This window comes from Dermacentor variabilis, unplaced genomic scaffold (genome assembly GCF_050947875.1).
Source record: "Dermacentor variabilis isolate Ectoservices unplaced genomic scaffold, ASM5094787v1 scaffold_12, whole genome shotgun sequence".
In the NCBI taxonomy this organism is placed as follows: domain Eukaryota; kingdom Metazoa; phylum Arthropoda; class Arachnida; order Ixodida; family Ixodidae; genus Dermacentor; species Dermacentor variabilis.
The window spans coordinates 18,891,726-18,909,761 of NW_027460280.1; the positions used below are offsets into that span (position 1 = coordinate 18,891,726).

The 18,036-nt window shown below is 43.8% G+C and overlaps 1 protein-coding gene across 2 annotated transcripts in view; it reads right to left on the bottom strand.

Annotated features, from left to right (window-relative positions):
• Positions 1–18,036, bottom strand: part of Tnks (tankyrase) — a 332,402-nt gene that overhangs the window by 137,968 nt on the left and 176,398 nt on the right. For both annotated transcript variants that reach the window (XM_075676418.1, XM_075676419.1), the window contains exons 12-15: positions 10,712–10,863; positions 359–425; positions 155–253; positions 1–94 (exon numbers count right to left, since the gene is read on the bottom strand). In XM_075676418.1, the coding sequence (XP_075532533.1) occupies positions 1–94; positions 155–253; positions 359–425; positions 10,712–10,863 (412 nt within the window). The remainder of the gene's footprint in view (positions 95–154; positions 254–358; positions 426–10,711; positions 10,864–18,036) is intronic.

The following is an 18,036-nucleotide window of genomic DNA, read 5'->3' on the forward strand; positions in this document are numbered from 1 at the left end:
CTTTGAGAAGATCTGCCACATCTTGGTCACCATCTTTCACTAAATCAAGAGGTGTATTACCGTCACGGTTCTTCTTGCTTGGGTCAGCTCCATGCTAAAGCAGAGAGCAACAGTCACATAGATGCAGCCAACTTATGATACATGACATACATACCTTAAGCAACAGCTTCACAATGTCATATTTTCCTTTAGCAGTTGCTTCATGAAGTGGCGTGAACTTCCAGAGATCAGAAACATTTACACTGGCACCATGCTGCCAAGAAGAAAAAAAATTAGATACTTTCATGGTGTTCATTTAAAAAAAAAAAAAATACTACATTAAGAAGGCATAAAAGATGTGATGACAAGTTTTGCTTACCTTCACCAAAAGGTCAGCTACTTCATAATGGCCATATGAGCAAGCATTATGTAGAGGCACCAAGCCCCTAGAAACAGAAGCAGACATGTTAACACATACCCATACTTAAACTCAGTTTCACATGCTGCAATTATAGCCCAAGATATGTAATTCTGCTACTTTCAACATCTGCCATCACTGGGTTCCACAAAGTTGGTTGCATCGTTGCAGGTCTGTTGCAATGAGTATGATAACCTCCTTGCAAATCAATGGGAAGCATGAATGCATGTGCCATGTGATAGGAGAAAGTGCAAGCAGTCATTAATACAGGAGACGTCAGCAGTGTTTAACATAGTGTTGCCAAAACATGGTGTGTGCATCTATTATTGGGCCCTGCAATGTCATCTGAACTCATTTCACTACAAAGAATTTGTTGTGCAGTCCCAAGTTCAATCAATAAAAAAAGCAGCAGAGCCCATCTCACGATAATTATCGACAGTAATGTGTAAGCATTGAATCAATACAGTGACACAATGTATTGCCACCATCGAAACGAGTTATGTAGGAGGCATGTCCTACAGCGGGACTCCTTTTTCGCGCTTCCCAAAGAACACTCAGTGCCATGAGATGCCGCGCTTATGCAAAGCCTGCACGTGGCTTATGAAATACATGGTATGCTGGCACGTGCGAGCTCTCAGAAACACGTCATGCGGTAACCGGGCTCTTCTCTCGTGCTTCTTTCTGGACATGCTGCACCATCTGCTGGCACTGCCTAGAGGTCCATGCGTGGCCTCTGAGATGAGAAGCCTTCGAATTCTGACAATTGCTCTCTCACGTGCCGCACACCCTGTGGCACATACTCAGTGACCAAAGTTGGCCAGTGGTTCTCTGAAGAACTGTACACGCCTGGCGCATTTGTGGTGCAGCCTGCTAATACGTCGGGTGGTGATGTGGGTTTGCATCTACTCAGCATCAGAAAAATTTAGGGATCTTTTTCACGATATATAACTGCACATTCCCCGTGGCACACACCGAGTGACCCAAGTTGGCATCAAATACGTTCATTGAAGAGCAGCACACACCTACTGGCACACACCGAGTGACCCAAATTGGCATCAAAGAGGCTCACTGAAGACCAGCACTGACTTTGTTTCATCAAACAGTCTACCAAGTCACACATCTACAGTGACCCATGTTGGCGTGAAAGAGCTTCGTTGAAGACCGGCACATATGTACACATTGGCACATATACTCAGTGACCCAAGTTGGTCAGATGGTTGGTTTTGAACCCTGTTACCTCAGCACAGCAGCCTGATGTGCTAACCATTCGACCACAGACTACCCAGTAACCCAGGTTGGCAGGAATATAAAAATAAACAAACACCCGCCCACACGCACGCCCGCCCATCCATCCCCCGCAAGTGTGCAAAGTATCCTAAGAATATTAATGCACTAAAAAATAGTAATTAAAAAAAGATTCTTGGCACTTTAAAAGTGAAAATTTTTCCCTTTCATGACCCTTCCAACATGTTGTGGACTTCGGCAGAATTGATTACTATGTTCAGTGTCCCTGTGCTTAGAGTTAATTGACCTCTTCTGTGCCATGCTGTTATTCTGAATTCTGACCAAAAATGGCCACATTATTTATTAGGCCAATTGTTGGCCAACAAATTAAGTAAGACCCCAGTTGTCAACATGTTTTATTTCCTCAGAAAGGATACATTTGCTTATCCTTGCAGCCATTCACTAAAATCCCGATTAAGCACTAAGACGAAACTAGGCTCATCCATAGCATTGCTAGAAAATGCTAAGTACTGCTGATGTGCTGAGCTTGTCTTTTACTGTTTTTAACAGAAACGCGTGGGTGAACCGAGCTCATCCTAGGCATGGAAGGAGTTATTTTGCCCTTGTGCTGCGATCTACCAGCTTCCTAGTTAGCTCCGATGGCAGAGCGACTGTCCCAGGCACTGGTCTCGAGGTTTGATCACCGGACAGGACAAATTTTTGTTCTATTGCAAATCTTTCTTTTTGGGAAAGCTATATTGGGTTTTCTTTGTAGCTACATCTACAGTTGGATGGATGACAATTTTCTCTTTCATCAGCATAATTTTTCATATCTGCTGCCAAAATCACCACCTTATCCCTATGTAGTTAGTGAAGAATACACATCTCTAGCTAAATTAAATTAACCTGATGTCAGCATCGTGATAGCAGCAGCATCGTGATGGCAGCAGCATCGTGATCGCACACAAAAGCATCCATCGGTCGTAGCCGGCTAAGTGGTGATAAAGCTACCGCTGTTTAACAGGCATTCTCAGAAGGCGCACGCAGATACCAAACATTGACACTCAAACCGGCTGGGCAGTGTTGCGTCGCCCAATTGGTTGACGGGACATGTGGGAAGTGCATGGGCATTAGCGGTGGCGGTGACCTCAAGCACCCCCTACCTTTTATCTACGTGCCCGTCTTCCTGAACGCTCCCCTTCAGCTCGGACCGTCTACCCTTTTGTTCCAAGCGAGGGTGCAGATCTGGTGTCTCTCCTACGGCGCGGCCACTAATCCGATTTCTTTCCACGTGTGGGTGTTTCCTGCATCCCCTCTTCTTGGAACCCACCTGCGTCCTTCGTTTCCTGTTACTGGCCGATACAGCAGCTTGAGGAATCGTCCTGCGCTTTGCTGTAGTCGCCTAAACTGAGCCACACAACAACAGCAAGGCCAACTCCCTAACCTCAAACTGACTACATGGCTTGTAAGAATAACACTGTGGTTGCTAATGAATGCCGTCACCTTCTTATGGCACGCTAACGGCTGTAAACGGCAGAGGAAATGTGCTTTTGTTGCTTGCCATGGTTCAATGCATGTTTGGCACCTCCAAGCAGAGGACAATGCTCTTTGGTTTCTGCAAATCTTTCTCAGAGCACAATGTGTGTGATTTGGATTTCTTTGTCTGTCTAGTCTGCACCACGTGCAGTATCGCCAGAAATACTGCCGCAGTATTCAGCAAAAACTGTCCTTGTTTGTGGTTTAAATACATAAATGCTCTCAAATCACTTTACTAAAAAAAAAAAAAAGAAAAAGCAGGAGACTGAGTGAGATGTTACTTGCTAGCTTCTTTTTTTCCCACAGAGTAGAAGTTTGGAGTTGTAATCTATGTAATACAATGTGAATCCATGCTCTGTCACAGCTCGCTCACCACCAGTTTAGCAATAATAACTATGACTATGTAGGTATCAAAGCACACTGCCAATGCAGTTTTATACATGGCAGTAAATGCAAGCATAAAGGTTACTTTAAACAAATAGGCACAAAGTATTCTGGCAATCCTGTTGTTCATGTATGGTTTCTACTGATGACTATGGCGATGTGGACTCTGGCACTTCACTTCGGTTGGACGCAAGCACCGATTTTGCTCTTCGGCATCGCACATTTCCAGCACTTCACACTCACCAAGCCCCGAGGGTTGTCTGAATTAATCAATCTGCAGCTAAATATGTCTGAATTGCCATAAATAATGCATACGCTTGCACGAAGAAGAGTCCGAATAATCCGGTTTTGCAAATTGACAAGGGTCAAATTAACGAGGTTCTACTGTATAGCATAAGTTTTCAAGCACTTCTGTACTTTGATCCAGCAGTTCTGTGCAGAAGAGCCAAGGCTATGCGATCCGTGAGCACAGATTCTTGCACAGCGAGATGTAGTGCCACAGTTCGGAACCCGTTGGGCAACTAAATGGCCTTAACGAGTGGTCTTGTTGGCAGGCGTTTTTTTGGAAGTTTGTCTGCAGGTCACAGGGCAGTTTATTATGCTATTTTGCTTCGTTCTTTAATCAAATATTTATTGAGGCTCTATGATAATGAATATAAGAGTTCTACACTTGTTTGAATAAAAAGGTAGACAACAAAAAAATTAATGCTACGATGCCATACAGACAATAATTTGCATTTAAAAAGTAGAAACATGTAATTCATTTGACAGTAGCTAAATTCATACATGTAGCTGCCACAGCTACAACACCGCGGAGGGCTCCCTACTGGGTAGTGCTTCGTCCTACACAAAAATGGTGCTTGACGTGCTCGTGAGGTGTTGTTCCAAACTGCTCTTTTATGCGAAAGGAACGAATAAGTTGGCGTTAAACATGCCTAGAACAGTGCAGAAGGAGTGCGGTAAACATGCACGAATTCCAATTAAGGAAATGGCTGCACTTACAATTGTCAACAAGCGCACCGTGTACTTCCAGCTACTTCCAATGGAAAATGAGCATTCGTGTTTCACATTGATGCTCACATGCACTACTGACAGCAGAAATCTGGCCCCATTTATCATCTTCAAGTGGAAGATGCAGCCGAATGAGGCTTTCCCATGGGACATCGTCGTTGTCGTGAATTTGAAAAGTTGCATGGACGAGGCCCTCGTAATGAACTGTATCCACAGTCTGGAATCAAGAGACCCTTTGTGCTCATGTGACGTGTGAGCACACTGGTCTAAGATGCATTTTGCTGGCACTTGACCTCAGGTGTGAAGCAGGCACTTCACACCTGTGGCACTTCACTCCTGTGGCGCTTCAAACTGAACATAGGGTTCCATAAGCAATTAGAAGTGTGACCCCATTCCATTTTTCCCTATTCCCTTTCACAATTTAGTGATTTAGAGAAGGAACTTTGCACTGAATTTTGGATTTAACGAAGCTATCTCACGCGGCAGTGGCACATAACAATTGTCACTGTGCAATTTGCGGGCTCAGAGTAGCCACCCTGTCTGCTTCTAATTCATGCTTGTGAGGATCACATGAGCAGTAAACAACTTGCAAGTTCTGTGTGCTGAGAACCACTTTCAAGTTTAAAGGTGTCTGCTAGGTCGGCTGTTTAAAAGGGCCCTGAACGACTTTTTATCGAAGTGGAGATTTGCATTTGAAGTTATAATAGGCTATTACAGAAGTACTTTGCCACAAAAAGTACTTCCATGCATTCAGCAGAACAAGAGTCATTGGAAATCAAGCACACCCTTCACAGTGCTTCCACTCCTCTTCAATGCTTTGCATTGCAAAGGCTACGGCAGAGCAAGGTGTGCCCACAAAGGTCCGCCGCCTACTGGACATCATCGTGGTGCGCAGTTCAAATTTGATTTTGGATTTTAACATAGATGCCACTATTTCCGATTTTGGTGCCTACGACGCATAATACGCAAGCAAAATGCAGTTCTACTCAGTGAGCTGCAGTGCACTTAGCCAGTGGACTCATCACAGCACACCTTGGCGGCTACGGTATTAACTTTACGTGGCAGACTGCAGCTACACGCAACTATAGTGCATATGCGCAGCGTTTGCTCTGTGCACGACATGGCTCGAGTGTGTGCTCACGCTCATATGCTCGTCTATCCATGCTATGTGGTGTGGACTGGCTTTGTACATCCTTCAATAGCTTGATCTACGGAGAGTAGCCACATCCAACTTGCGCATTTTGAAGTGCTATCAATAAGTCTGCCAAAGCATCTAAACAGGAGCGGCCAGGAGCCGGCATTTTGCTGTTGGGTGAGGACAGTACCTATGCCATGGCCACTGGCATCTGTACGAACTTGAATTGGTGCAGATGGATCACAGTGGCCTAACGTCAGAGCCATTGTCAACAAGTGGATGGTGAACTACCGTAACTGTGCACTACATTCGGCTTGGACACGGCCATAAAACTTGGGACGTTCCATGGCATGAGAGACACTTTGTCGCAATATCCAAACGGAGGTGCGCAGAAGGATCGTGCATGCGCAACGTGCACAAAAACGATATTACGACCGACGCCACCGTACGGCACTACAATACAATATAGGCAACGAGTTGTGGGTATAACGAGGTGCACCAACCTCTTCAAACAAACTGTGCTCAAAGTATGAAGACGAAAGACCTTTCATTATTACTGAGTGCCTGGGTGAGAACACTTGGCGAGTACGGTCCACAGCTTTTGACTCGCACATAGACAACAGAAAGCGAAATAACTTTGCTCTGCATGTGTCCCGCATTAAGAACGGCATCCATCGTGACATCACGATGGATGTAACCTGACATCATGGGCTTTTCTTACAGGAGCAAACCCGCTGCAGCATGGCCGAGTGTAGTGAAGAGTGGGTCTTTGGCTCGGAGGCTGGATAGAGAGAGGTGGAGGACGATGAAGTGGAAAATAGAACAGCTTGTGTCTATCTTGTCTCTTACAATATAAATACACCTCTACCATTTGACCTGTTCCCACACTTCACACATACATTTTTTTCCACTTTCACACTCCTAATGCCAAAGCATTAAAACATGCAACAAATGTCTCGATGCGCATGGGGGCACCATGCCACGGGCATTTAGGCTTAGTGCTGCAGTCAGTACACTCAAACCTCGTTATGACAAAGTTGAAGGGAGAGCAGAAATTACTTCGTTATATACATTATTGCCATTGACTGCAATGTTTGCCCAATGGGGTGCACAATTGTAAACATGGAAATAAGTGTAAAATGAAGTGGCTCGCAGAACCGCTATATGGCCAAGCATGCGATGAAATTTCAATAAAAAACAAAGAATCTTTGGCATCTGCGACATGCGACTTCTTAGCGCCTGATGCAACAGCCCTTAGATAGCTGCCTTCTGCTTCGCTATGATGGCCATTCGCGTCCGCTTTCCAGTTGGCTAGTTGCAGTCTAGCAGCCCGTGGCATACAACACAGCCGCTGTGTGATCGAGGAAGCAAGTTAACTTAAGCTCGTGACCTCTCACATTGCACAGGTGCCAATGTGATCTTGGAGGCCACGTCCAGCTGCCAGCCTGCCCAGCACGCCGCAGGGAGAGAGAAGTGAACGCATGACCTGGGTGTGATCCCTGAGATTGCACGACGGAAATCTCAGAGACCAGGCCCAGCTGCGGCTGTCTGTGCGGCATGCCGTAGAGGAACAGAGAAGTGAATGCACTCATTTTTTGCATGACGTGACTCGCACAGGCTTGCACGTGATCCCCGAGATTGCACTTGGGAGATCTTAGAGGCCCAGCCGCGCCTGCCTGCACAGTGTGCCGCACAGTAGAAGTGAATGCATTTATCTTTTGCACCACGGCGCATAGTAGCCACGCAGCGTAGCATGACTCGCACAGCCAGGCCTGCCAAAACAGAGAGGTGAGTGGAGAAGTGTGATAGTGAGCCATTGATTGCACACAGGTACGCAGTCTTTGTCTATGTGCGGCGGTGAGAAAGACCAGTGTTGCTGTACGGCGTATTCAATGTGGGGACGCGGGAGTTTTGAAATGCCTCGCCAAACACCATGAAAGCGATGTACTCAGCGCGCAACATTCAGGTATTTTTGGGCTTTGGAAATGAATTTAGTTCATTATATCCATTGGTAGGACCATTTGATTTAGTTAAAATGAGGTTTTAGATATATGGACCCCTATGGGGATTACAAGGGGAACTTAATTTACTTCAGTATAGCCATTATTTCGTTATTTCGCATTTCATTATAACAAGGTACAAGTGAATATCTAAGAATTCCACAGCGACTTGACATTTGTTTGCAAAACAAACTAAACTTTTGTACGTCTGACACCTGTTTTGCGTGCAGACGCCGTTCATGGCGTGCGGTGCTTATTAAAGCAGTAGCCATATAATCGGAGCGAAAAAGGAAATTGCTTGTCTGCATTATAAAGTTCTTCATCAAGAGCTATCACCTTCGAGATGAAATATAACACAGACAATTTTATATGACAAAGGTCACACAAAGAGTTTTGATTAGTGTCTCTCTCGCACACCTTCTTCCAAGACATGTCTACTCATCAGTATTGAGTGCACAGTAAATTCGCTGTATACTTTAACAAGCCCTCATTGCGAGTATAAGCAAATTGGTGGAAAAAAGGAGTGGGGAGTGGTTTCCCAAGGCCAGAAAGTTTGAGAACCCCCAAGTTAAAGAAAAACAATATGTAGCAGTGGAGTGGCAGCTAGCATGTTGAAATCCTTATTCAGAAAAAAAGTGGAGATTATATGCTTTGCTTCTTTTTTTATTTATCTGGAAAGCCAATAATTGCCAGCTTGATTTCTGGAGTGTGAATATACCTGAAGAAATATTTGTGCTTCTTTGAAAAATGCCTTCATGACTAAAAATTACACTCAGACTTTGCCACAAGGCAAATTGCTTCAACAAAAGTGCTGCTACTACAACAAAGTACCTTCAATTCCCCATCAGACCATCACACGAGTTAATGCATAAGAATAGTTGTGACAGCGAAACATTTTCTGTACACTGCTCCAGATTAAATGCTTTTCTGATAACTCACAGAAAAAAAAAGGAAAAAAAAAGAAAAAAATGTAACAGTTTCGCTTGAAAGGCGAAGCACTGATTGCGATAGCAAATTAGCAGACAGCCATACAAAGTAAGCATAATAGTTTTACTGGCTGTATAAACTTGTAAACATTCGCTTACTAACTAAATTAACAAGCATAGTGTCAGCACGCACAGGCAAACATGAACATATCATACTCGATGACTGCAGACACTTGCTGTCAAAACGCTGGCTTGAGGAAGTGCGGCAGCAGCAATGATAAAGAGACCTTCATGTTGTCTATCGTTTCAACGAAACTAAGCAGTGACAAATCAGCACGCGCAAAGCTACAATCCGTCAGCCCACCTAGACTGTGCCCTCAAAACAGATCGCTTTCAAGATAATGCCCGCTTGGCCACGCCATACGCAGTTGCTGCTAAAGTACAACTCCCTCCTCCCTCGGTGATATGCACGCGATGGAAGACGACACACTTTCTCCCTGCTTGCCTCCTTTGCGCGCATGAGGTTGAGCCGCGATTTTTGGCTCACCCTCGCATGCTTTCATTCGCACATTCAACAACGGTGCGCGGCAACAGTGCTATCCCCCTTGGACTTAATGTGAAACATCGTGGCGATGACAAAAATGGGCCTGGAGTGTCCATATAATTGTTATCGCAATAAAATCACTCGCAGAGCAAGATCAGCCCTTCCAAGATTAAAATGTCAAATAAACAGCAACACTGCATGTTCTGATTTAAAAAAAACTTCCACAGGCCGACCGCTATCGCCAATTTTGGATGTGGAGCAGGGCAAAGTTGTGATAACATCACTTTGCTATTCATATAATTCCACACTAATTTGATTCTAATAGCCACATACAAGAGACAAGAGTACAGTAGACTTCCGTTAATTTGACCCTGGCGGGACCAATGAAATTGGTCAAATTATCTAGTGAGTTAAGCAAAACAAAAGGCAGAGAAAACCCCAAAATACACCACTGATTTATTTGGCAGTTATTCCCACGATTCTAATGAGCCTCCAAATTGAACGTGCACCCACTCTTTGTGTTCAAACTAGAAAACTAACGTAGACATTAGAGCTCTTAAAGTAGAAATTGAACACACACCCAAATTGTTTAGCAATAAAAATGTAGCATGCCTTCTATCCTGCCAAAAAAAGAAAAAGAAAGAAAGAGAAAACTCAGTAAAGTTTACTTTCAAAAAACAGAACTTTATTCACATAATGTCCATCATCATCACTCTCAAAAAGCCCTTTATCACCATCTATGAAGAACCACAACATCTCGTCTTCCGTATGGCCCATGGCATGTTTAATATTGTGCATATATCAAACGACTCCCAACAATCACAAACGAGTGGTGGCCCACGCACAAATTAACCACTTGGCTAGTTCGTCTTGTGATGCATGCAATTCTCCTAAATGCCAAGAACACATGACACAAATCGTTTCTGCTATCTTAACATGTGAAGTAATGTATTGTCTGAATGTGCTTTTGTAATCAGACAAAGCAGCATGCCATTGTTGTCACACTATAGATGAACTCCTTCTGCTGCCATTCACGATCGCTATCTTGTAATGGCAATGGTTATGATGCTGGCTAGGATAGCTCTGATGATAGGCTGTTGCAAGCACCGTTTTAGTTTCATATTGGATTACACCACCCAAGCAATCTTAAAACAAATTTTATTGGGAAAAGAAGGTTACGTTAGAATTGGGTAAATATTACTGTATTAATCCATTGTGAGCCACTGTTTTCTGTTTAAAATCTTTCTGAGGCAGGCCAAAAATAGGCATTTTTGACGAGAGATGACAAGCGCTCGACACATCTCCTGCAGCCTAAGCATCCCTGAGAGGGACGCTGCTGCTATTGTAGTCACCACGTGCGGATGACCAGCCAATTTGAAGTACATGACCTTCGGTCGGGTTCAAATTAACATAAAAATAGAATTAACCAGAGTCGAATTAACGGAAGTCTACTGCATAACTATTGTTGCATATTATAATGGTATGTATATAACCAAACAGGTGAAACTTCAAATGACTGAACAAAAGATTGACAATGCTCAGTGCAGAACCTACCCTTTGTCTTTGGCATGAACATCAGCACCATGCTGAAGCAAGAATTCAACCACTGCCACACGATTGTACCCTGCTGCAAAGTGCAACGGTGTTGACTGTCGCCCATCCACATCTCTGCAGTTCACAATGTCAGCATGAGACGATATCAATTTCTGCAAAAGAAGGACAGCACATACTTCGGATGACACACCTTGGCCTCTGCCAAGTGGCATACTTAAGCCTCACAGAAAAAAGAAAATGAAGGCACACACAATATCTTGATTGCAAAAATATGTTGCAGAAAAAGAAAAAAAAAAGAAGGTTTGGGTAAGGGTTCAATGCACTCGGATTTCTTTTATGATTCAGGTGTATATTGTAGAAGCAAAGGCTGAGAAAAGCCAGTTTGGTGCAGTAATGGTGGTCCCGCACTGAGAGCAGATATGCAAGGCCAGGCAACACCATGCACAACGTCCCCCAACGATTATACTATATGTGCAGTCTTCTGCCTGTGCCTGTTGCTGACCAAGAGGCTTGCTGTCCCACCTGCCATGGCAGGCTCCTGTCTTGAAGGCCGCTGACCATTTGTGCCAGCCTTGCTGCATGCTGCCTTGGCTGCCACCCACAGCGGCCGGTCTACCCAATCATGCTGAAGTTTTTCACTCTTTGCAGTCACTCCAGATACCACTGCTGACATGGCTGCCAGTCATCCTAGCCTGCCCTTCCTGTCAGCAAACAAACAACGGAGCCCTGTCATTTTGGCGCTGGGCTGCTCCTCCCTAATGGCAGCCAGACTTCACTCATTCCTGGCAGCTCAGCCTTCCTCTTAAACGTAGCTGGCTTCTCCATAGTGCAGCACTACCTCGTCCTTCCTCGGCTGCTGACCCTTATCTTGGCAGTGGGCCCATGCACATACTTTGGGGATAAAGACAGGCCCCTTGACCACCATCAAGGCAAGAAACATCTTCACCTCTTGAAACTGCAGTGGCACCATTTCCCTGGACAGGCCCCGACGATGACGACTTTCTTGAACATTGCTTTGTTGGCTGGGCAATCTCAGGCTGAATCAACCTTGCCACTTGGCCTTAGTAAGCCTTTATTGCAGGCTGGCCTGGTTCTTTAAGGAGGAATGTGGGGATTAAAGTGCATTCCTGCACCTCATCTCTCAACTCGCAAGTGATGACGACCATTTGCCAAGCTCAATCAATCTCTGGGAACCACTGACCCTGCAGTTCGGGAGCTACATGCTCGTGCAAACCGCACTTTACCTTCTCAGAGTCAAGTCACATGCTTGAGCACCTGTCCCTGGGAGGTGCCAAATGGCACCCCTCTGGTCAACCCCGGGCACTGTTTCCCCACGAGCTCTCAACTGCCAAGTGCTTCCTCGCCATGGCAGACACTACACACACCCACTACAGGTTGGCTGTGCAGGACCTTTGCTACCGTGATTTCCTGTGTGTGATTAGCCCAGTGCAGTACCCGCAGACACTGCATCACTCTTGCAATGGGCCTCACATCTACAAGCTGCAAATGTCACGCAGTGGTGTATCTTGATAGTTGGTAATCTGAATCTGGAGCATTTTCTGCGCTCTGTTAGAGTCGACGAACCCAGCTGTAGAATCCTTTGTGTGCTGCGGAGTGGAGGAGCATCGTACATTATTTTGAGCATCATTCGTAGGCTGTGCCTTACTGAAACACATCTCCAATTGTAAATGAAGCATCAACGAACCATGATCTTCCAATAATGGTGCAAGGTACTGCTAACTGCCGACCCTTTGCACTGTACTGCCCTGAAGACATGCATGGAAAGCAAGTGACTATTGCGATTTCTGAAATCAAGGCACAGCGCTTGCTTCCTAATTGAGAGTCTTAAAATAGCATTTTGAAGCAAATGCTTATGTTTTACACGTGTAAAGAAATGGCGCTGTCTTCAATCTGTCTGCTCAGTACACTAATGGGTCTTTGCGGCTTATGTGAGTTATGCAAGTGTGCATTACTTGGCAAGATTTAACTTGCGTAATATTACATCCACTATGAAATAGACTGGTCAAACATGACAGCATCCATGGCTCCTGGTTCAGTGCGATTTGTCCCGATAGCTGCGCTCTCGCTGTCGTTGATTGCTAACAAATAGTGAAATAGGCTTTCCATACCTCTAAATTCACCTGAAACACTTGTTACAGGAGTCTAGCGCATTGTACTTTTGAAATCAGTGGGAAATTCTGGCATCAACAGGCCTGGCGAGACGTGTTGGCATAGAAACGACGGGGTAGTTGCAAATTAAGAGTCTAAGCACAAGGTACCGGATGGCAGCCTGTCATTTTAACATTTTCTTTATTTGCATTCTAGTAGGTTAAACTAAAAGTCATCAAGGGTTATGCACCATAGCGTCCCACAAAAAGCTTACATTTAGAAAAGATAAGGCGCTGAACGCTAGTTTGAAACAGCCTAAAACCCGTGCCACACGGGCATAGAGAATGACATTAACTTGCTAACAGCTTAAATTTTTGTCACTTGCATGATGCCACACGGACGAACCTAATGCCATTTGCCTTAATGTCATTTGTTATCCAATGCATTCACCAGAATTCATTTGACTGAGATATACGTACCCTTGACTCCATAACTTGCGTAGTGCAGTATAAATGAAGTATTTGAAACAGTCTCTACCATGTAAAAAATAATTTATACATAACTTTCAACTAGAACGCTCCTGCAAGGAGTTGCGCTCGGTGAATTTCTTCATGTCAGCGTTGGAACAGCTTCGATGGGCAAAGCGCCATTTTGATTTTGGGCTTCAGATTTGACTTTGAATGGCCGAAATTACTATGGTCGGTTGCAAAGTTGTAAAAGACGGCAAGAAATACAAGCTAACTGCACTATAGTAGGCTTGCTTTTATGATTCACTATTCATGAAGGCATAAATTAAACTTGTAAATGCATAGTTACTTTTTATTTAGGACTTTAAAATTGCTCACTTCAGGAGATGCTGTCATCTACATCACCACATCAAATGTAATTACGAGGGTTAATTTTTCTTCAAGGTCTGATCAGTCACGAAATGAAAACCACCATGAAAATCCGATGACACTGTGCACAGATGTGTTGCACAGAGTCTCTAGTATGTCCGTCGATCGTGTGAGGTCGCAACTGTGAATTCTGAGCGCGCAGTGAGCACGTAAACATGCCTTGAGTCTCCCGCTAAGTGTGAAGTGCATGCTGTCATTCGATTTCCACATGCTGAGGGGTACAATGCAGCTGAAATTTACCGGCGAATGAGTAATGCGTATGGTACAACTTTCATGAGTGACAGCAAAGTGCAGCAATGGTGCAGGAACTTTGAAGCAGGATGCACAGACGTTGATGATGCAGGTGGGCAGGGAAGGAAGCAAGTGTCAACCGATGAAGCTATTCAGCAAGTGGATTAGGAAATTCAAGAAAAGGTTCACAATTTCTGTTTTGAGTGATTCGTTTCCCGAAATCTCACTGACATGTCAGCTCTCTATACCATCGTGAGTGAGAGAGTCCAGTATTGCAAACTCTGTGCGAGATGGGTTCCCAAAATACTGACCGACCATCACAAAACACAGCGAATGTGCGCAGCCTTAACATTTCTCCAGGGCTACCACAATGAAAGAGAAGATTTTTGAAGAAAATCGTCACAGGGGACGAGACATGGGTCCGTTTCGAAAGTGAAGAAACTAAAGAGCAATACAAACAGATGATGCATTCTGACTCCCCCAAACGAAAAGAAGTTCAAGCGAACTTTCTCCAGCAGAAAGTGTATGGCTACGGTGTTCTGGGACAGCAATGGTGTTCTCTTCGTGGAATTCATGGAATGTAGCATGACCATCACTGCGGCTCCCTACAGCGTGACTCTTGGACGTTTACGAAAGGCGATTCAGAACAAACGAAGAGGAATGTTGTCATCAGGCATTGCCCTTCTTCATGACAATGCACGGCTGCACAGTGCAGCTGCAACAAAGAAGCTCATGCAGAGTTTTCAATGGGAAGTGTTTGATCACTTCCCTAACAGCCCGGGCTTGGCTCCCTCTAATTACCATCTTATTTGCTCATGTGAAATGCTGGCTAGGAGGACAGGAGTTTGACTTGGACAACAAGGTGCAGACCAGTGTAAAAAATTGGCTGAAAGCACAGCCGGCTGATGATGATGAGGGGATAGGAAAGTTGGTACCACGCTACAACAAACGTTTTAATTGGAGTGGCGACGATGTAGAGAAGCAGCTCGAAAGTGCATCTAAATGGTCCAAATAAAACAGTTTTGATTTTCATTGTGGTTTTCATTTCACGACCCCCCCAACCCCCCCACCCCAATTGGACCTTAAAAAAAAAAAAAAAAAAAAAGCCCTCGTAAATTTGGACGTGTTGCAGCTCCACCCAAAAAAAAAATTTCATTAGAGAATTTCAGGCATTAATGAACGAATGTCATATTTTGTGCCCGTGTGGCACAGGTGTAACCTCGGAAGTCACATCTGTCACCATTAGAATGTAATGAAGCCCACGCTGCAAGTCTTTTTTTTTTTTCTTTTGTTCTTTAACGTTTTCAACCCCTTAACTGCCATGACAAATTCCGCAACATTTTTAACGCGACAGCGTTAAGGGCCCCGGGTCGCAGAAAATCTACCATGAGCAAAAATTCCCGTATATATTTAAGTAGATGCATATGCCACGGCTTGCTATATGAGATGCGGTATATGCAGGTTATATTGCCACACCATTCTATGACTAAAGTTGCTTATACGTTACCTTGTCTTACATTCTTGAGAGTTTAACCTATTCCACGGAATTTAGAGAATGCCATCCCACAAAGAAATGCCATGAAACAAAACACTGACAGCGTATTCCTTTTATGTTGAATCTTCTCAGACTTACAACAAGAAGAAGAGAAGAAGTTTATTTACCACATAAGTACACTGATGTATACAAAGCGGTGGGAATGGCAGGATAAAAGCTGCACAACGGCAGCTTGACTAGTACCGCCTCTCCGTGAACAACAGGCAGCAACATGGCAACATATTTGTTGTGCATACTTGTGGCAAGGTTAATGTATATATGCACACACACACACACACACACACATGCAAGAAAATCAGAAATGAACATTTTGAAATGGCATAGCAATACTTTTCAAGCGACAAAAGAAAAAGTTAACATTCACAGAAATTTTAGCAGTAATGTGCTCTTGGATATATGACGTATGTTTACATCACTTAGATTATATTTGTTAAGTGTTGAGGGAAGACAGTAGGAGAGTGCTTGAAGGCCATAGTTAGTCCGAGGGTGCGGGACTTCCCAGTGTTCAGTGTATCGATTTAGGCAAAAAGAAGGATTCCGCTACAAGTTCGCAATGTTTATGATCTGGTTAGTACACTTAATAATGCCACGTTTAAAACAACACATAAGTTGATACTTGTAAAGGTGGTCTACTCATAAAATTTTAAACTTTCGGAATATATCACGCATATGTGCATTGTGAGGCAAGTCTGTAATGGCATGTAAGGCATTCTTTTGAAGTGAAACTAAATTACCTAATGATTTCTTAGTACTATTTGACCAGACGAGGTCACAACAGCACAGGTGAGAAGCAAATAATGTGTTATAAACCTTCAGTTTTTGTGGTATTGGTAGTAGCCTCTGGAATCTGTGCAACATGCCCAATGCTTTACTAAGTTTATTTTGTAAGTAGTCGGTGTGGTGGTCCCATAGCATCAATTTATGAAAGATAACACCCAAATTCATGGTAAGGGTTGTAACAGCGCACCCAAGACAAGGACAACAGAAGGAATAAAATGACGAAACGGTGCTGCCTTAGTACTAGACATATACTGCATCAGAACAGTAAGTTGGGCCAGTTGGTTGGGATTCATGGTAAGGGTTGTGACAGTGCACCCAAGACAAGGACAACAGAAGGAATGAAAGGAATAGAAGGAATTTTATTCCTTCTGTTGTCCTTGTCTTGGGTGCGCTGTCACAACCCTTACCATGAATCCCAACCAACTGGCCCAACTTGCTGTTCTGATGCAGTATAACACCCAAAGTTTTTTCTGTAGTGGGAAGTTCTATTTTCGTGTCATTGAGAGTGAGGCACTGGGTGAGATCATAAGGCGTGGACTTCCCTCTAAAGAGGACCGCTTTTGTCTTGGAGCAATTTAACTGCAGATAATTTTTTACAGACCAGTTATATATTTTGTCAAGTATTTCATTTGCAAAAATCATGAGTTCATCCTCCTTATTTCCTGAGAAAAATAAACTACTGTCATCTGTGTAAATAATATAGTTAATTGAGTCATCAATATTCACAATGTCATTTATTTAAATGATAAATAGAAGTGGTACCAATATGCTACCTTGAGGCACACCTTGCTTAACAAGTTTAAATGAAGATACTTTTCTATTTATTGATACACATTGCTTTCTGTTGGTTATGTAACTCCCTATTAAATCTAAAACTATTCCGCGTGTACCATAACAGTTCAATTTTTCTAATAGTGTTCCATGGTTAATTCTGTCGAAAGCTTTTGAGAAATCAAGGAATACTCCCAATGTTAGTTTCCTTGTCTCTATGTTTTTTAAAATTAGTTCCTTTTGTTTAACCCTTTGACGGTCAATGACGTAAATATACAGCGCCGCGAACAAGTCCGAAAATGGTCAATGCCGTATATTTACGGCACCGTCTGTACATTTAAAAAGCGCGCCAATTTCCTAACTTTTTCTTTTCTGTCATGTGTTGCCACTATGTGGGAATACAGGGAATTTTTTTTTCGCATGCCTCCCTCTCTCGGTTTTCGTTGCATGGTTTGTTTTAGCGCTAGTTTGCTCCCACGCGTCTATATACCACCGCTCACGCATTGGCGTGCGCACGGCCGTTTGGATTTTGTTTAGCGGGCGGTTTTGGCTTTTTGCTCTTGCGAAACTGATGGCTATCTCGTTCCTAGTTGCTCAAAGGGCGACCACTTGTTTCTCGCTCATTTAGTGCTCACAGGGGTGCACATAGGAAGGATGCCGCCGTGCATGCGTTTCCGTTTCTTTTCTTTTTTTCTTAAGACTCACGAAAACTAATTGCCCTAGCTGGTTGGCGATAAGATGAAGACTAGCGGAAGTTTGTCACACGTGTTGCTTTTTTTTATGGGCACACAATCAAACAGTTTTCTTGAGTGCGCACACCTACGCAGTTCGATTACGCTATGGACATACGTATCCGTGTAAGAGCAGGAACATTTGAGGCTTGGGAAATATTCTCGTGTGCGGATTTTCAAAGCCTTGAACTATGTGCATAAAAATGCATAAAATTTTTAATTATGATAAGTTTATTTCCTTTTTTGTTGTTG